This window comes from Elaeis guineensis, chromosome 9 (genome assembly GCF_000442705.2).
Source record: "Elaeis guineensis isolate ETL-2024a chromosome 9, EG11, whole genome shotgun sequence".
NCBI classification, from domain to species: domain Eukaryota; kingdom Viridiplantae; phylum Streptophyta; class Magnoliopsida; order Arecales; family Arecaceae; genus Elaeis; species Elaeis guineensis.
This window is the reverse complement of record NC_026001.2, coordinates 3,375,066-3,395,067: the sequence shown is the minus strand read 5'-3', so window position 1 is coordinate 3,395,067 and position 20,002 is coordinate 3,375,066. Positions and strand designations below refer to the sequence as shown.

The 20,002-nt window shown below is 37.2% G+C and overlaps 2 protein-coding genes across 3 annotated transcripts; both read left to right on the top strand.

The window, feature by feature from the left end:
• Positions 1 to 492: 492 nt before the first annotated feature.
• LOC105052132 (protein CHROMOSOME TRANSMISSION FIDELITY 7) lies at positions 493 to 4,040 on the top strand. Its single transcript, XM_073243835.1, has 6 exons — positions 493 to 1,411; positions 2,023 to 2,284; positions 2,365 to 2,460; positions 2,629 to 2,703; positions 2,801 to 3,168; positions 3,689 to 4,040. Exons 1-6 carry the CDS (start codon positions 1,278 to 1,280, stop codon positions 3,822 to 3,824), a joined length of 1,071 nt encoding a protein of 356 aa, XP_073099936.1. The 5' UTR covers positions 493 to 1,277; the 3' UTR covers positions 3,825 to 4,040.
• Positions 4,041 to 9,503: 5,463 nt separating this feature from the next.
• On the top strand, positions 9,504 to 11,412 carry LOC105052069 (uncharacterized). 2 transcript variants are annotated; one of them, XM_010932771.4, is made up of 4 exons: positions 9,504 to 9,775; positions 9,864 to 10,040; positions 10,168 to 10,352; positions 10,909 to 11,412. In XM_010932771.4, exons 1-4 carry the CDS (start codon positions 9,572 to 9,574, stop codon positions 11,000 to 11,002), a joined length of 660 nt encoding a protein of 219 aa, XP_010931073.1. In that variant the 5' UTR covers positions 9,504 to 9,571; the 3' UTR covers positions 11,003 to 11,412. The 2 variants fall into 2 exon arrangements, with proteins under 2 accessions (XP_010931073.1, XP_010931072.1); XM_010932770.4 differs by having other exon boundaries at positions 9,506 to 9,775; positions 10,168 to 10,348.
• Positions 11,413 to 20,002: the final 8,590 nt, after the last annotated feature.

Genomic DNA, 20,002 nt, shown 5'->3' with positions numbered 1-20,002 from the left:
AGTGTCTCAATTAGATCAGTTGAAATCATGCATTTATCAAAGTTACCTTGCTAGGTATCGTGGAACTAATGTTGGTGCTCTGGCTAAATATCGGAGCCGTGCACTTGCTATCCAGAGATCGCAATTGAACAGATTTTTAGATATATGTTCCATTTCGAATTATAATAATATTCATTAATAATATTTTATAAGATTTGAGATGAATTTGTGATTTAAAATTAATTTTTTGTTATTTAAGATGGACCTGAAATTTATCTTTTACATATCCGCTATCTGAATTTAATTATAAATATAGTTTTATAAATAGGAGGATTAAAGAATTTGAACTCTAAAACTTTAGATAAGCTAACAAATATCTTTTAATGAATAAGAATATTAATAACAGTTGTAAAATTGGTTAATAAAACATTTGTACCATGTAACTTTTATATACAAATTCTTATCAAAAAAAAACTCTTATATACAAGTAACGTCACAACACCCTTTCCATTGTCTAAGTTCCTCTATTCAGCCGATCCAGGCTTCCCACCCTATTGAGGCTCCTGAGGACGAGGAAAAACCGGGGGAAAACAGAGGAAAAATCAACGAAAACAAGGGAATGACGGAAAAATTAAAAGGTAAGACCTTATCCCACACAGACTGATCTTTTTTTTTTTTTCCTTTTCGCTTCTTTTTCTTTTCATTTCATTCTCCTTTCCGGAGATCTGTGGGGAAGGAGAGCACCTGAGGGGGAGATGGGAGGGGTTTCTTTGGGGTTTTTTCTCAAGCATCTGGGATTCTGTGCGAGTTGTGACGGTGTGAGTCGGTCCTTGAGGTTTGGAGAGCTTAATCTTGGTAGAAGCATGATATTTAGGAGGTTTGGGGATTTTTTGATCGAAAGGATTCCTTTTTGGCTACAAAAATTTCAATTTATGAAGTTCTGTTGTCATGATAATATGAATATGATACCAAATCCATGGTGTGAGAGTGGTAGCTTGCACCGGCCACCACCACAGAATGAGAGAGACAAAGGATCTGTTGCCAACTTGCCATCCCTACGGGCAAATTTTGTGGTAGCGCCTTCTTCAAAAGCGGGTTTCGGATGGTAAAATTTTAAACGGGTTCGGATATGGATAGGGTAAATTTTGCAAGTACTCTACCTGTTGCCATCCCTACCGGCGAATTTTGCGGTAGCGCTTAAAATTCAAAAAGCGCGGGCCTGGCCGCCAGCAGAGGAAATAGCGCGAAGAGAAGAAAGAGAGAGCTGGGAATACGAAGAGCTCTCTGTGAGCGACGGGATGCCGCAGGCGAAGATCAGCGCCTTCTTCAAGCCCTCCTCCCCCCACCCACCTCCTGTTGCGCCGCCGCCACCGCCTCTCGAGATCTCAGTCACCTATACTCGCCGCCATCCGAATCCAGAAAGCAAGAGGAGGTCCTCTCGCTCTCTCTCTCTCTCTCTCTCTCTCGCTCAATACCAATGCTTATCACTCAATAGTACCCTTTTCCCCTCGAGATCATGTTTTTGATCTTAGATATTTAATTTCTCTTGGTCTGCTCTAATTGTTCTGATAAAAATTTAGAGATCTTGTAAAAGAATTGTTGCAGATGAGTGCTTTTCGACATTTTTCAAGCCGTTAGGCTTAAATCATTAGTATGTACCCTAATCTTGTAACAATTTAAGGATAAAGTGGTATATTTCTTCCAGATTAGGGCTTTTCAGTAATGCTCCAGCTCTTATTCTGGCATCTGCACGTATTTTGATTCCTCTTTTCCGCTTTTTTTGTTGTAATAATTCAAGTATTCAGTTAAAATTCTTCCAGATTATGACTTCTCTGCAGTGCTCGAGCTAATATTCTTGGATATTTAAGTATTCAGTTTTTTTTTTTTCAGCCCCCAATTTTTTTAAAATACTGATTCTAGCTCTCTTATTCTGCAATATACCTACGCTTCTAATTATAATCTATATTGGCATTGGCTGGAAATCAGCACTTACGTTTCATGAATGAAAGAGTTGGAACTCACAGCTTCGTGGACTTTGAGCAGCGATATTGATGGAAGCCAATTATATAGCAGCGAGATTGAAAAGAACGATGGAATAGCAGTTTCTTCATTGAGATCTGATCCTGTTGGCAAGCTTGTCAACAAGAAGAGAAGTTATGCTCAGTACCATTTGGAATTGGGGCAGTCTGATTTCCTCCTCCACACTTGCTCTGTTTGTGGTCTAAGGTATGCTCGTGGTGATGAGGGGGATGAGAAGGTTCACAAGACCTTCCATAAGAGCTTCTATGAGGGGATCCATTTCAAGGTGTTTGTCTTTCACTAAATTTCCATGTTTGGTGGCCAGGATTCTTTATAGTGTTGTTATGTTTTACTTCTGTGATGCAGGGTTGGCGCAGTGAGAGACTGGTCTCTAAACCTAGCTGCAATGGAAACCGCATCTTGTTGGTGTTGGATTGCGACCCCTCAGCTCAAAAGCGCAAGGTTTTGGTCTATTCCCAGTATTGTTTATAGGATTTACAAAATAAACGAAAAAGTAGAGATGTTTACTTCGTTCTACTGGCGGAATTTTGAAGTTTTGCTTCATATTAGGTATACAAATTTATCCAATGATTTACAGTGATTGATCCCATCCTGCTCAAATATGGATAGGTTGAAGAGATAATTAAGATTATGGAAAAAGAGCTTGGGTTCAGTGATGACCAGCTTCTTCATAAGCTATGCAAGGTAATATGGCCAGCAAAGAAAGCAAAGGGATGTTAAATAGCACTTGTAATTTAAGTTAATTTTTGTCTTCACAATGATTTCCTTCTCTCTGGTGTAGGTATACCTGTTTATTTCACGTCATAGGATTGTTGGCTGCCTTGTTGCTGAACCGATAAAAAAAGCACATAGAATTATTTCTAATTCTTCCTCGTGCAATGATTCTGATGATATATCACACAAGTTGGCAGTGGCTGATACAGAGTTGATGAGACCAAAGCCGACCGTACAATTTGGAGCTTTTAGTTTTAAGAGGGAAGCCATTAAAAGAAGTTGTTCAACCAATAGCGCCAAGGTGGATCAGTGGGATGGTGGAGCTATCCTCTGTGAGGAGGAAGCTGTGCTAGCTCTTTGTGGCTTTAGGGCTATTTGGGTTGTACCCTCCCACAGAAGGAAGGGAATTGCCTCACAACTATTAGATGTGGCAAGGTAATGCGTATTGAAATTCGACGAAATAAATACTATTCTTTGGATTCACACTTAGTGAAATCTCGGTGGATTTCCAGCCCTCCCTTTTATCTTGAAAAAAGAAAAAAAAAAACTCTGGTTTATGTTTCATATGAATGTTATGATTTCTTCTATCTCTAGTCAGAAAAATTCTTGAAAAATGATGATACTTTGGGCATCTATGTGGTTCACAGTGATAGAGTTCAAGATGGCTCATAACTCAACTTCTGTATGTACTTCCATTTTTTATGTTACTTTTGTTTTTCAAAACTGATTGCTCATGCGGGGATGGGCTTATTTCCATTGGTGGATAGCCCGTCTGGTCTATTGTTTGTATTGTTTTTACTGTCAGTAGCAATTTTTATCTTGGTAGCATTTTTCTATGCATGAAAAAAATCTTGACAGCATTTTTCTTCAGGTTTTTCACTGATTGTGTATCTTATGAATAGGTCTTGAGTAAAGATGACTGATAATATGGCCTTATTTGTTACTTTTCGTGCAGGAAGAGTTTCTGCAGCAGCAAAATGTTAGACCACTCTCAGTGTGCATTCTCTCCACCAACCTCTTCTGGCAAGGCATTGGCATCAAGGTTTTGCAGCAGCAACTCATTCTTGGTTTACATGGCAGAGGATGTTTAGGAAAATCGTCCTATATAGGTCTTCGTATCAGTATATCATTTTTAGAGGATCAATTACTTTGAAAAAATTCATAAGGGGGAAAGAATCAACTCATTTAACTAGATATAAATCATGCACCAGCTGATTGATTAATGTGGAATGTGGTGATGTAGAATTTTATTGTTTGTGACTTTTTTTTTCCAAATAGAAATCCTACTGTGGCTAAAGTTTATCTCAGTCTTTTGAACATCTGCAGTTAACATATCATCTTTGCTTAACATATCACAGGCTTTGTTTTTTCTTATTTTCTGTGCTGTTTCTATATCCTGTTCCTCAGCTCTGTAGTTTTGTAAATAGCTCTTTCCTCCAATAAAATTTTGGGTGGTGTTTGACCTCCCTTTATCTTCAAAAAAAAAAAGAGTCTGTATTTTAGTCAGACTGGCCCTTGTCTTTTTAAGCAAAGATGTTATATATGTTGGATTTTTAAATGTTTTCTCTCATGGGAATTGATGCTTGTTGGTTTTAATAAAAAAAAGTTATCTGCTGGGCTATGAAATTTAACTACTGCGCGTAGGTTGGTTGTTCAGGCAAATCAAACCAATCACAAAAGAAGAAAGTTTAAGCACTCTGATTTGTGCATGTAGAGTCATAAAACATAATACTCTCTATTCTTCCACAGGAGTGCTTTCTTGCAATATTCAGTAATCTTATAAGTATCGGATTTGTTTGAAGAAAAGTGTTTACCGCCAATTTGTTTGAACAACTAGGAAACCATAATTATTGATAGGTCCGTAGTGCCAGAGATTGGTTTTTTTACCTTTGGACGGGTCCTACTATTCAACCGTCACACCTATAGTTTATTTAAACACTTTTTCTTAAAAAAATAAAAAAAGAAAAATATAAGAGTGGTGAAAAGGCATTAAAGCTTCACTATGGGGTATGGAGTTGTATCGAGTGCGGGGCACCTGTCGGTCATTCTGTTTGAATCCAGGTTTGTTGTTATTTGTTTGAACCAATGAGTAATAGATGGTCTCGGGATGAAAGAACCATGCATATTGAGAAGACAGTGAGTGTGAGTAGCGTATACACAGTGATGCTAACGACCTACTCACAACAAGGACTTGTATCTAGTGGTGCGGCGGTAAGAAACAACTAAAAGACGGTATATTGCATACAAATGGTCTTCTTGTTGCTGCCTTTTTACTCTCAAGTAACTTCAACCTCGCCTAAAAGTAATTTAGAGTAAGAAATTTCGACTTGAGGTTTATGTGTGGCAGCCGAGGGAAGAAGCAATGGCCTCTTCCTCGTAATTTAAGTCAAGCGGGAGGGCAGAACAGGCAGAAAGCCTGGACGCCAGTCGAGGCGAAAAAGTAACCGTTCTAGGAGCCGGAAAAGATGCAGAGCAAGAGAGAGAACAATTCGTTTGACCGAAATACCCCTATAATTTCCATTAAATACGACATGGCCCCGCCAATTACCCTGCAATTCTGCAGCAACTAAGTTGAATTCAGGGATGTTTTCGTTCGTGCGACCTGTATTAGGTTTAATAACCGCATGGAAAACTTTTTGCAGAAAAGATCTTATCCATCCACGTGGCTTTGCTCGGCTACACAGACGGCAGATAGCTCTTTCGCATGGAATTTTTTATGCACGTGTTTCGGAACCAAGATAGCTGTCCTTTTTCTTGTCAGTGTACGGCGGGATTCGGCGGTTCCATCGGATCACTGAATTATCTGGATCGTCCACGTGGACCATCTTGCGTCTCGGGGCTGGGCCCATCAGGTCGCCGTCACCAAAGAGCTTGGCGGGACGGCGTGCCTGCCGGCCGCTGGCACCGTACCAGATCACACTTCGCTGCAGCGACGTCGGCGGGAACTTTCTACGCCGTCTCAGCCTGAGCTCCGGCCAGGATCGCCGTGAGTAGATTGGTTTGACGACTGGTCAACGACAGGTTCTCATACCGAATCTTCTAGACTTTATTTCCCTAGCAGGCAGGATCTTCTTTGTGACTATAATGCCCTCCCTCGGCAACGCCGGGGGATGCTAACGGGTCGGGTTGTGCTTCCTGTGGGCTCCTAATAACCCATTTAGACGGTTTGGATCTAAATTTTAATATAAATCCTATTTATAGAAATATAGGTTGAACTCCAATAAGACTTATCACGTGTACCATATGGACTTGGATTGGGCACGGATTAGCTCCAATTCTGGATATCTGACACAAGTTATTTTTGCTGCTTTCAATTGGTAATATAGATTTTATTCACTGGTTCAAGCGTGAGAATGTGAGAGGATCCATATGGAGGACACAAACATGAGAGAATATATATGGGGTTTGGTTTTTCCATCTGGAAGAAGAAAGATACTTGATATATATTTTTGTTATGTTAAAATTTTCACAGTATCTATACAGTCAAACTAGAAATCCTATTCTATTCTTTTTTCAGAAAAAATCTCAACGGAAACATGGATAGTATTATTGAATGCATATCATGAGAAAAATGTTAAAGATTAGTAGGACCGTACTTAGCTAACTTGGACTCGTACCATATCATGTTACATGATCAGGAATGAATTGATTCTATGGCAGGTTTTGCAATTTTTTCTTTATGACAACTCTGGAATGTTATGTAAGCAACAAAAACAGTGCGCCAACAAAAAACCTTCAAATGCTTACCCAAAAAAAAAAAAACCTTCAAATAAACTAGAGAATTAGGATGAAGATAAATAATCATGCTGATTCACTAACAATAATGGAATGCCAATACAAAATGAAAATTGTTGAATGATCCAATAAATTATGACTTATTCACCTACAATTATAGATGTCACATTGGCTCAAATTTTTAAGCGAGTTTGGAGCTACACATGCGACAACCTTATGAAAAAACACTATGCTTTAGATTCTTGGTCATTCAATAAAATAAAATAAAGCTAAGCTAGCTCTCGTGTTTCTCATGAGAGCAAGTTTGGAAATTTAAAAAAGAAGTATGACAATCTTTGAATTATTCAATGAATCATGATAATAATTCACTCACAACAAACAATGCATCAACTCAAAATTTTAAATGAGTTTGAAGCTACTCCTACAATGATTCTATGAGAAGGTATGAAACTCTAAATTCTAAGTCATTCCATAAAACTAAAGCGAGGTCAACTCAGGTGTTCTTAAGAATAAATTTAGAATTCAAACTAGAAATACAAGAAAGTAAAGATAAGAGATTAAAAATCCTTTATATTAAAAAATAAATTTTTATTTTTTATGAGATAAAATAACAAGTATTTGAACCTATGGACATCTCAGGGATTTAATGACTATAATATCTCTTAAAATGGCTAGGGTATCTAGGAAAAATCCACTTGCTATTATTGCAAATGCACATATTATATTGCATCCCTATATTTTCAGAAAAGATATTTAATTTAGTTGCATCCTATTATGAATTTTGAGTTTTATCTTATAAATTACTCATGAAAAGATATTCGGCTAGCAAGGAAACAGGTATAAGTAGTGATTAGGAATAAAGTGGCACTTTCCAAAGTGGTTAAGAAATCATGTGAATATTGCAGACTTAATTGAAGTAAATTAATAGTTGATCACCCAAAAAAAAAAAAAAGCAAAGTAATAGCCACATAGTTATAATTTGTATTTTATTTTTTTAAAATGCATATATCATAAATAACCTCCAAGGCTATTAGATAGGATAATACATTCTATAAAATAAGTTATCTTTTAGTGTTTTATTGGATGGATGTGTGAAGAAATCTTTAAGGCTATTAGATGGGATAATATGTTTTATAAAATAAGTTTTTTCTTTTTGATGTTTTGTTGAAGGGATTTGTGGGGGAATACATGATTGTATATGTTTTTAAAATTTTTTATTTTATGATAAGAATAAAATTATGATCCTACTTTTGGTGTATTTAAGAAGTGGATAAGCAAAATTATAATTGAATTTTTTTTCCTATTTTATGGAATAATTCTCTTCCAATATTTTTGTAGAATAGTATTATCTAATTAGTGACTTTATATGAATAAAGTTGTCCATAACATCTAAGACATTTGGTTAGATAACCTCCATATTGACAAATAATTTTTTTCTTATCATGTATATCAAACACATTTTAAATGAATAAGAGGATCTTTATGAAGATGAACCATCATACCAATTCATAAATAAAAATTAATATATTAATAAAAAATATGTTATTTGAATAATTCAATGAATCATGAAAATAATTAACCAGTATTAACCACCTTGTTGCTTCACATTCTTAAATAAGATTGAAGCTATATACACAAAATTTGCATAAATACATAAAATATTAATTTTCTCTGTCAAAAAAAAAAAAAAGTGAGAAAAACTAAGACATTTACTATATTAAAGTAGCTTGAGTGTTTTTTTTTTTTTTTTTAAGTAATCATGATTTAAACTAGAAGTGCAGGAAAGCCAAAATAAGAGATTAGATTTTTTTTTTCATATATTGAAGAATAAATTTATGTTTGTTAGAATTATATTTAATATTTTTTAATCATCAAAAAGTATATTGTTGGGCAAGCGATGCTCGCATGAAAGAAGCATATGTTGGGGCTTCAACGCGTGAAAAGAGGATGATTAATGGTTGTTGATGGGGACAAAAGTAACATTGCCATGATATAGGTTATTTATGGCACGGCCGCAGCATTCTAAAAGTCCCAAGCTGGTATAAAGAAATTCTTGCGAGGATCTTTAGGGAATTTAACCCCAGGGAACTTTTACGCTTTATTTGGGATATGAGGCGGGCGGCAGGTGTTACCTACGAAAACGATGTACGTATTTTTTAAAGGACGAAAATGCCCTCACGCGTCTCCCGCTTCAAAAAGCACACGACCTGACCACGTGGTGCTGGGGGTGTTTCTGTAATTTTAGTTCCAAAGGGAAGCGACGCAACCGCCATTTGGGGTGTGGTGCCGCGGACCGAGGCGGAGACCGCGGGCCCACCTGTGTCACGTGACCGTACGGCCACATCGGACGACTCTTAGCTCTCACGCTTCTCCCCCAGATCCGCCGCAAGTCGATCCCGTCCGAGCCACTTCAGAAGCCGCATAAAATCCCAGCATACAAAATTTTCGATTCACAGGTTGGTACGTTTCGCAAGCGTAGAGCAATTCAATATGTTTCGTATTATATAACGAATTGCCGATCCTTTCTGACACGAAGAAACTTGTAACGGCGGTTTTCGCCTGTTATGTTAAGCGTGACCTTTTCCGAAGGAAAATCAATGGGGACCTGATTTCCAACTCCTTATCTCGACCTTACCTTAGCTGCTGCTCTAGTAGCGGGCCCCACGTCAGTGGAGTTAACAGTAGACTGCAACGTTTGGTCCCGAAAACGGCACACTTTTCTTAGACACGACTCGCCCCACTCCGCTCGCTTCCTTAGCGTCGAAAAAGGAAAATATTTTGCAGCCCCGACATCCTCGCACAACGGAAGATCACCGGGGCCAGTAAGCTGGCTTTGGCAAATTAAGGGAATTGAATTTCGCCACGTGGTAAATGGAACCTTGCAGATTTTGGACGGGTGCCCCGCAGCGTTAATTCTCCGAAAGGCGGGGCAAGAAAGGCCCACTCAAATTCCTCTCCTGTCCCTAAGGAACTTTCCAATTACCCTACCTATCCCGTCTTGAAACCCCCACCCCGCCGCTATATTTTCCCCCTTCGTCCCCCTCAAATCCTCCCCGCCGCTTGCCCCTCAATCTATCCGTCTCTCGTTTATTTGGTGGTTTTGATGTCGGAGTTCCCACCGAATCCTGACGACGGCGAGCTCTGGCTGCCATCGGAGATCTTCCCGGACGTCGGCGTCTGCTGCCGCCACCACCGCCAGCCCGACGCCGCTGGTCTCTCCTACTTGGACGACCTTGCCGAGAAGCTCGCCGCCTTCGGCCTCCTCGATCGCAGCCACCTTGTCCGACCCATCTATCACCCCTCCGACGTCTGTCTCTGTTCCCCATCTCCTCTTCTTGATCTTTCTTCTCCCTTTAAAACCTAACCTTTTCTCTCTTTCTGTTCTTGGTTTGCAGGGGTTTCGTTCTGGAAACGGATCGGTTTCGCGGTTCGGGCCTTCGGTCGAGAGTGAGACCGGAGCGGGGATGGTGTACGACGGGTTCCGCTCGCCGGCGGCTGCGACGCGGGTGCTTGACGCCATCGCTGCCGGTTCGCGGCCGATGTTTCCTTTTTCCCCGGCGAAGCCGTCTCAGGTAGGCCGGTGATGACCTGGCTTGTATTGGGACTTGGGTCCTTGTTTCTATATTCGGTATTTTTCTTTCTTTCTTTATTGCTGCTTTTAGTGATGGGCTTGTTTTATTTGTGCAACTTTTCATGTAGGTGGAGGCTTTTGGGCAGGGGGGAAGTGGGGTTATGGCGAGGCAGCAGCAGGTGCCGATTCGAGGTCGGCGGTTCGTTCCGGTTCGGACCGGCGGATCTGGGAGGGAGTCCGGAGGCACCGGCGTGTTTCTTCCTCGGGTGAGCGGTAACGAAGTCATGCCTCCAACGAAGAAGAAATCTAGTAGGTTTAATACAGCTCACCTCTTCCCCTCTTTTCTTTTTACTTGCTTTCTTGGGGTTTGTTTCTGCTCTTTCTCATCGCGTTTTATAAGTGACTATTTTTTTTTGTTTCTTACTCAGGATTCTTCTTTGTTATCCAAGTTTCCAAATTTTGGTGCAAAGGTTTTTTTTTTTTTTTTCTTGTTTTGTTGTTTATTATTATTATTATTTTGGCTCCGCTATTTCTTTAACTTTTAGACTTCGTCTTTTCTTTTTGATATATCCGAAGTTTGTCGTTGATTTCAAACTAAAATATGATTCCATTTTCAATTTGCTACTTTGAAGCTTGCGTGTTGTACGTGTCCTACCTTTAATCGATTTTTGCCTCTATTGTCTTTTTTTTTTTTTTTTTTTTTCCCTCTAATTTTTACGTGATTTCTATTTTTTTTTTGGGATATATTTCCTTTCCCTCTCTTCTTCTTGTAAAATATAAGATATAAGATAAGAAAAACTTTAATATTTTTTAGTTAGTGTGCTATAAATCTTATGGCAGCTTGCTCACTGTTTTGATTTGTTCCGTAGACATCAAAAATGGAGGAGAGCGACAGAGGCAGCCCACAAAGAATGCGGCCATGGGGAAGCGAGGAATACCATTTCATCAGGCTCCTCCTCCTGAGATGTGTTTGCCTCATGACTGGACCTACTGAGGCCCCCATTCCCCTCACCTATCCCCTTTCTCGGTCGCTGTACCCCCTTCTTTCTGTTGCTGTTAAGAAATAAGTACAAGGAAAGCAGAAGGGGTGGTCGGAGATGGATTCTGGGGAAGGAAAAACAAAATAGAGAACAAAACGAGGTGGAAATAACTAGCTTGGTCTGCAGCAATGGTAGGAAATAACGAGATCAAAGAAAGCAGAACTGCATTTTTTTTTCCCCTTTTTTTAAAGTCTTTCTTCGTTCTCTTTTGTCTCTTTAGTCCTCCTGGCTTGTTTGCCGTAGTGCTGTATACATATATTAATTAATTAATAATAATCTATTAATAAGAAGCTTGGATGTTTTATTTGAAGAATAAAATTATTGTTGCTTAAATTTTTTGTTCTCATCGCCGAAGTCGGTATTCAATGCACACGTAGTGGTGGCAGGCAGCGGTCTGGCCCTCCAACTGACGGAGTTGCTTTCCTTTTTTTAGTGGGTGTGGCGGTGTGTGAAGGGAGATGGTATCCATTTAATGCTCCTCCATTGTGAACAGAGAAAGCGGTCATTGTGGTTTGATGTTCCTCCCAACTCTTGTCAAGGGGGTCCCATGCGATTTTGTTGTGGACCCACGCTTCCGGGCCTTGGACCACTGTCGTCTTCTTTTAGTTTGATCTTTGAAACAAGACGACGCAAGGGGTACCGTGGATACTTGGATACTGATTAAGTTAATATTCTTGTCTTCTTTTTGTTTATATTAAAATATCAAAGTTCAAAGCGGGGATAATGCTTTGTTCTATGGGCAGAAATCAGTTTAGATCAGGAGCTTCTAGTGATTATGATGCACGTTCAAGTTACGTCAGTGAAACCATAATTTTTTGGCTTCTGAATAATTTGGTTTTTGATGCTGTAGACTGTGAAGGAGATGAGATGTTGCATTGCTTCTAGCTTTCTATTTCCAAATAGCTGTTCAAGGTGAGAGTTGTACTGTCGTTGATACCAGATATAAACTGTGATTTTTTTTTTAATTATATTATACATCCATCCAGAATTTTTATGATTTAGATAAATTTAGCTGTGTGTGGTAGAAATACTTTTTTTAGGCTGACATCTTTAATGTGAATCATAAATTCTGATGAAGTTAATCGGGAATGGTAAAAATTAAGAGTGCATTTGATTATATTTTTTGATTTTTAATTTTTAAAAATATTTTTTATTTTTTTTAATTTTTATTATTGAGTAAAAGTGAAAAAAATAAGAGGGATGATTGATAACTACGTTACTATAAAGTAAAAAATAAGTAAAAAATAATATTTGAGGATGAAAGGTGAAGAGTTCGATAAAAAAAAAATAATTTTTTTTTTTATTTTATCTATAAAGTAATTATTTTAATTTTAATTTTTTATTTTTTATGATGTTATCAAATATTATTTTTTAATTTTTATTTTTTAAAAATTAAAAAAATAAAAAAATATTTTTTTAATGGCTAATCAAATGCATCCTAAGTTTATCTGATTACTTTTTAGTTAATCCGGGGTGCTTGAGTTTGTGGACGATGACATGCATTAGAACAGTTACTGTTGGTTAAGATTATAAACGTATTCCGCCGCTCCACCCATTATATTTCTTACGACGGATAACAGCAAAAAAGCAGCATGTGAGATGGATAACGGTGGGTATTGACGTCTGGCCGTATGTTATCTGGTTAGCCCCTTGTACGCCTGGGTGGCAACTATGGTATGAAGGCAAGATTTCTGGTCCCGCTCTCAGCCTGATTTCAACCGGATTTCTCCTACCCTGTTTGAAATTCCTTTCTTTTATTATATTTATAAGAACATTGATTTTTACTATTAATTTCTGGCTCATGATTACTTTTTATTGCACCATGGAAGGTTGTATTTTTGGGGAGCAAAAATGTTTTGGAGGAAACACCATGGAAAAAAGTTACCAGTATCTTTTTTTTTTTACTAGATACAATGTTGGCAACGACCTATTTACACTGTATCTGGACTAATGATTGTGGCTCGTAGATCAAAAAGATATCATACTTCGAAAAATAATGCAATATAGATTGAGTTACTTGCAGGATATTTTACGTAGGCCCATTAAATAGTGCTGGAGGGATGTTAACTTTCGATTAAGTACTTCGGTTTGTAAGCCAAAGTTGTTTTCAGTCTACAGGCTGAAGTCGTACTCAATTAGTCGGCGAAGTACAACTAGAAGGATGCTAACTTCAGATCGAGTATCAGAGATGTAAACCGAGTACTAATGATATGGATTAAGGGGCCGAGATGCTGTCATCTCAAGACAAGATATTTAATGGAGAGCCAAATTCAATGAACGTGGTCAGCAAACAGTTATTATCATCCATAACATCCGAGAAACCATAGTATTATCTAGAATATAAAAATAATATGATGGTGACTATAATGCAAAGCTATATCAGTCCATATGATGCAAATTAGTAACTATAACAATGAAAACTAAATAACATCTATCACAGTAGTTATTAGGAGCTATATATAACAGGCATTAGGTTATAACAATAGAATTAGAGCTACTTTAAAATAACCATAATATTTATATCACTATTATCTTTTATTCCTCATATAAAGTTTAATCTAATCTCTTAGTTACTATTCTCTGGATATATGATATTGCAATAACAAAAGTTTTTGAAGTTTCATGACAGTAGGATGGACTACCATTTCTTTATCCAAGTATCTTGGTGGGCCCCTACCAACAGGGCTATCAGGTGCATAAAATAAAATGGGCATTTCCTGAGTTTGCCAGCAGCGAACAAGCTCCAAACCCATACACGAGGCATCGGGGCATGTATCTTGTCATGGCCAATAGCCAGCATGGGCTGTCACATGAAAAATGTTCCACCGGAACATTTATTTCGAGATGTCAACATCCAGTGCCGAGGCAACCGCACCTTCCGTAGAGAAGAGGCATACCTTCGAGGGGGACCAGGGGAAAAGATGCCGACTTCTGGCACTCCACAAGACCGGGTAACAGAGGATACGGCAATTCCTTTCTGACCACTGCTCCAGATGCTGCTCAAAGTTGACCACTGGCTAAACATCGATCGAGGCCGCTCTGTTTAACTCGCCGGCCATCGACGGCAAGAGAAGATGAAGCAAAATGTGGCCAAAAACCATCACTGTGGACTAGGATCTGGAGCCCAACCTAAGCTAGCTCTCATTTAGTCTCTCGGATTGATACTGTTCATGGACGCACGCCTCCTGGAGCAAGATTCCAGAGCACCGGCACGCATCTTGTTCCAAGGCTACCTGGACGTCAGAACACATACACATTCAGTGAAGGGGAATCGGGTCCAAATCACATCGAGCGAGATAGAAGCAGCCTCGATTCGGTGTCGAGTTCAAAGAGAACGTGGAACTAGCGTTTCACTACCAAAATATATAGCAAGATTTGTCGCAAAAGCTGGCCAAATTAATGGCATATACGAGAGAAAAAGAGAGTCGATGCCCAGAGCAAATTAAAGCAGGAACAAAGAACTTCCCTGGGCTCTCCCGCTCCAAGTTAAGTTACTTGTCTCGCATGCCAGGGTCCCCGCATGAAACCAGCATTAACATCTTCTGCGGAGTACCAGACGATCGATGAGGACGCCCGTGACTTCAAAGCATATTGAATTCTATAGTACTGAGGGGTATTTTGACCAAGCTGATTGGAAAACGGCTCCCATTGAGTTTCTCCACGTTGAGCTCTGTGCCCGTGGTTGGGTTTCGAGCTAGAAATTGCACCTTGTACATCGAACCATCTTGTGGTCGTCGGAAGTCATTCACTTCTTTCACTTGTGCCTGTGCTACGAGGGAGAATTCTTCGTACACCGCCGGCGGTGCAGAAAATCTGACTTGAAATATAATATTTTATCTTATTAGATCATATAATTATTATTTTTTAATATATATTTAATATATTATAATATTATTTTTTATTTAAAATATTAAATAATAAAAATATTTTTTATTTTTAAAAAATTATGATATTTTAAATCGATATTATATTATTTTATATTGAAATTATAATTTTCTGCATAAAATATCATAATTTTTTATAAAATATTATAAAGAGAAAAAATATTTTTATTATTAAAAAAATTTAATTCAATAATAAAATATCTTTTCTTTTATGATATTTTATGAAAAAATTATAATATTTTATACAGAAAATCATAATTTTAACGTAAGATACCATAATATCGATACAAGATGTCATAATTTTTTCGGAAGAGAAGAAATATTTTTATTATTTAAAATTTTTAATAAAAAAATAAAATTATAAATTTAAATATTAAATATATATTAAAAAATAATGACTACGTAGTTCAATCGAATGGAATGATGCGCTTCCTCTCGAATTTTTCTGCACCGCAGGTGACGTACTAAGAATTTCTCATGCCGTGAGAGTTTTGAGTACTGCATGGGCTCTAACTCACTTCTTTGGTGGTGTGCCACAAACTCCGGTCGCATTTCTCATTCATTTGCTTTATAAAATGCAACCGGGGCGTGCTGGATTGACAAAAGAGATTGCCACGGGTCTTCAATATACATTATAACGGTATATACACTAAGTAAAAGCTGGTGATGTCCGGAGAAGAATTTATACAAGGACACGAGTAACGTGGCCGGGCATGATTTACTTGGCATTGGAACCTTATCCATGGGCCCAGCGTGAGGCTGTTTACTCACAAGAGGTTGCAGACAAAATAATGCCCTTCGTATCAACAGCTATCGATGTACCTTAAAATATCAGCTGCTATCGAAGATTCCAACCACAGTTTAACTTTGAATAACTAAGAGAGTGTTAATTGGTTGAGTTGATAAAATCACTGGATATTACTTTCAGAGAAAAAGATAAAATCGCTAGGTATTGGAGGTCAGTGATCTAGCTAGCTAGGTCCAATTTCAACTGGGCTTTCTTCTCCCTTGATTTTTCTCTCTCTCTCACACAAAAGGAACCATCATCGTTTGATATTTTGAATGAATCTAGTGATTTTGAAACTCTTTTTTTTTTTCACAATCTTTCTTTGGTTCGTGCCATATCCCAGCATTGTACACTTTTTTCTTTTTTCTTTTCCTTTTTCCTGGAGGCATTATTTTACTTGTGAATTTATTTTTGTTAAAAGCGAAAGGAGTCTGATAACGTTGTGCTGGATTCATTCTAAAAGCTGTGGAAGTGTTGCATGCTGCAGCTTTCTCCGACATATCAGATCATAGAGTAGAGACCCACAATAAATCGATCATCTATCAGATATCTTACAATTATTGGATCATTTGTAAGTTGAAGGACAAGGACCTTGATACAAAAACATTTGGACCATCCTTGTGAGGACCATAAGAAAAATCAGGATGGAGGTACTTGTTTCATGCTCAGCTTTGTTACTGTTTTAAAAGTAAAGGACGCAATCGTACTCAGGGTGAATCTACTTTAGCGGTACTTGATAATTTGGGCAGGAAGAAAAGCCATGAAGGTAAAATCTTGGAGCGAGAGAAAGCTTCCAATGACTGCAATGGCATCCAAGGTAAAAGGTGATGTTGGCTTCTTGTAAGTATCCGCCACAAGATTGCAAGTCTTTGTTCCATCTCTGCACGTGATAGGCATACCACGTTCTGTCTCAGGAGAGTGTGGTTGTATCTGGTTGCAATTGGCACGACTACTTATGTATCCCATGGGTTATATGAGAAAGTGTGTCTGAGGATATAGAGTTTTACGGTGATGGTTGTATATTGGAAGATCAAACCTCTGCTAGAGATAGGGCTAAAAGCAGATTGGGTATATATCAGACATTAGTATATTCACATTCTTCTCTTTTTTTATTTGGCGAATATGGATGTAGATACGAATAATAGTCAGATACAAAAAATCATATATATATTTATTTTAAATAATTATAATATAAATAGAATATTAAAATTACTGATATAGATATAGATGTTGATGTAAAATAAAAAAATATAAATATAAAAATTAATCGGATACTTAAAAAATTAATGAGAAATATCTAATTGAGTTTAAACTTTCAAGTAACTATCCATTTAAATTTCAAGTAAAAAATTTTATCCATTTGAAACATAACTTAAATGCAACTATCCGAATGGGATGAAATGACTCGATTACCTTTACAGTTATAAAACAACACTACACTATTATATAGTAATACTATACTGTTATAAAACAATACTGTACTATAATAAAAACAACACAATACTATTCTAAAGTAATACTACACTATTATAAAGTATACTATACTGTTATAAAGCAACACTATATTGTTGTAAAATAATACTACAATAAAGGAATACTACATTATGATAATATAATACTATCTTATTGTAAAGGAATACTATACTAACATAATACAATAAATCAATACTATATTATTATAAAAGAATACTACACTAATATAATATAATATTACTTTATTATAAAGGAATACTATATTAATATAATACAATAAAATAATATTGCATTATTATAAAGAAATACTACACTAATATAATGTAATACTATCTTATTGTAAAGGAATAATGTACTATGATAATATGACACTGCAGTATTTTAAAGAATATAAAGATAATTTCAATCAAAATAGATAGTTGCTTTTAATTTATGTTTGGAATGGATGGGTATTTTTACATAAAACTCATTTGGGGAGCTGCTTTTAAATTGAAAATAGAACTAGAGATTTATTTCTAGTTCTCTAAATTTTATTCATATTTAAAAAAATTTAAATATAAAAATATATTATCCAATTCCCTTTCACTCTATACGAGAGAATTCTGATATAACCAGAAGTCAATGCTAGTAATAAATACATTAAATATATCAGTTGCCAACATATTATAGTTTTCAATGATCGTTTTCAAATTTAATAAGGTAAAAAAATCGATTCAGATCATAATTATACGATACAATAATTTTTTTTAAAATAAAAAGAACAAGTTCAGAAACAGCAGTAGCCTCGCTTTCAATGGATCTTCAAAAGTCAAGGTTACACCAGAGTTCTAAAGATTGGAATATTGATGCCATCGGTCTTTCCCTTCTAACTCTCACCGAGAAACCGCCTCACCTTATAACCCAAAAGATCCAAACTGATGTGTTTTCTACAGTGAAATTTCTTACTATTTCTTGGTGTGACAATCCCACGAGACTTTTGGAACCTTAGTCTTTCAGCCATGCGCATGAACAAGTCATGCATAATGTGTCTCCAAGATGTGAAAGGAAATTCTAAAGATTTACCGCAACATGAGTAAGAAAGAAAGAAAGATAAGCCATCTCTTGACCCATACCTGACTTTGAGGTAAATATAGCAGCATGATTCGTGGTCCTGGACGAAAATGAGAAAAGTGTGACCGATTGTTGAAGCTTGGCCGAAAGAAAGAGTGAGAGGACAATGTCTACACCCAAAATAGTTTTTTTTTTTCCTTCCTCCCTCTCTCTCCCTCTTTTGGTGTCGGTGTGGACCAAACCGGTGCAAACCTCCAAGGGGTCCTTCCAGTTAGCGTGGTACGAACCAGAACGTTAAAAATGTGATGGTACTTCCTGTTTCCAGCCGTTAGATGAACGTCCACTCAAAACGGTTTACGGACCGAAAGCTCCTGACCGTCAGTATAGTGTGGCGTGTCCGATATTCATTGGTCTCATGTTTCGGCGATACGGTCAGTGCCAGATTTCCGACTCCACGGGGCTGCTACTTCTTGTGCCCATCTGTTATGACACGTGGCACATCATAAAAAGACAACGCTTAAAATAACAGCTGCGTCTGCGTAGACCTGACCAGCAGCCAAATTCTTTTCCTCTTCTCCTCCTTACTTTCTCTTTTTTTTTTTCTTTCTTCTTTTTCCAGAGGGTTACGTTACAGACCCTAATGGCTGTTTATTTATTTATTTATTGTAAACACTAATGGCTGTTATAAAACGATATTATGGCAGAAAATAACAAGTAATAAAATGAAAGAATATTGGCATTACCGTCCTTAACCTAATCACTGCTCACATGATGAAAAGATATTTTCAGGCGGCATAAAATTTTTTGAAGATAATTTGATATGAAAAATTGAACTTGCAGAAAGTAACATATCATCGTAGAACACATCACAAAAACCAAATGTCAACGATTCTTAAGGTTATATGATAACTGTTATCATGGGATACTGATCGGATAAAACTTATTACTTGAATAGCTATTACTAATATGTTCGATGCAATGGAAGGTTGAGTTGGTGAAATAGAGCAAAATGTTGCATACCAAGTGTGATGCAGTGATCCTCATTGAAATCGTTATGATGGCCTTAATAGAATGGCGCTATCATGGTTGTCACTGTAGTAATAAGTTTTATAGATCGCTTAGAGAAATCATAGGGTCACAAGTCCATGGCAAGCACCATGTGTGGCCAGTTTACGGGTAAGAAGCCAAAATACAATACATGGGTTTAGCTACATACTTGCATATATTAGTAACAGCAAGATTTTAGTTGCACCATGTCTTGAGATGTAGAATGGTTAAATCGATTCAGTCCATGCATGTATCATGACATTTCTAATTTATTTAATGGACAATGCTGCGGTAGACCGTCAATCACTTTAATGCATTAGTACTTCAGTTTAATGGCAGATAAGATACATCCAAGATATACGTAAATAACCATAAAATAATTTCCAGAATTAAGTAAAATTTATATTTTTATATATCTGGGCAACTGCTATTGGACATGAAACCATGTTTTTCACAAGTAATTTATCTCTAATTTGTCAGACTCCTGCTGTAATAAGCCACCCAACGTCATCATATGAATCTATCGACAAAATTAAAATGTAGGGATCCATAGTTTTAAGCTAAGCTAAGTATTATCAATTATAACAATCCGCCAGCAGGTCACTGTTTCAGTCCATGGCTATCGTACAGCCATTTGACTTCTTAGACTGGGCTTCCCTACATCAGGACCTCATTTGGAGCC

Bases quoted from the DNA above. Each gene is read 5' to 3' on its own strand.
- LOC105052132 (XM_073243835.1), top strand. From the start codon at position 1,278: ATGCCGCAGGCGAAGATCAGCGCCTTCTTCAAGCCCTCCTCCCCCCAC. The intron at 2,461-2,628 runs GTTTTGGTCTAT...AAATATGGATAG, and splicing joins CCTCAGCTCAAAAGCGCAAG to GTTGAAGAGATAATTAAGAT. The intron at 3,169-3,688 runs GTAATGCGTATT...CTTTTCGTGCAG, and splicing joins CAACTATTAGATGTGGCAAG to GAAGAGTTTCTGCAGCAGCA.
- LOC105052069 (XM_010932770.4), top strand. From the start codon at position 9,572: ATGTCGGAGTTCCCACCGAATCCTGACGACGGCGAGCTCTGGCTGCCA. The intron at 9,776-9,863 runs GTCTGTCTCTGT...CTTGGTTTGCAG, and splicing joins CCATCTATCACCCCTCCGAC to GGGTTTCGTTCTGGAAACGG. The intron at 10,041-10,167 runs GTAGGCCGGTGA...CTTTTCATGTAG, and splicing joins CCCCGGCGAAGCCGTCTCAG to GTGGAGGCTTTTGGGCAGGG.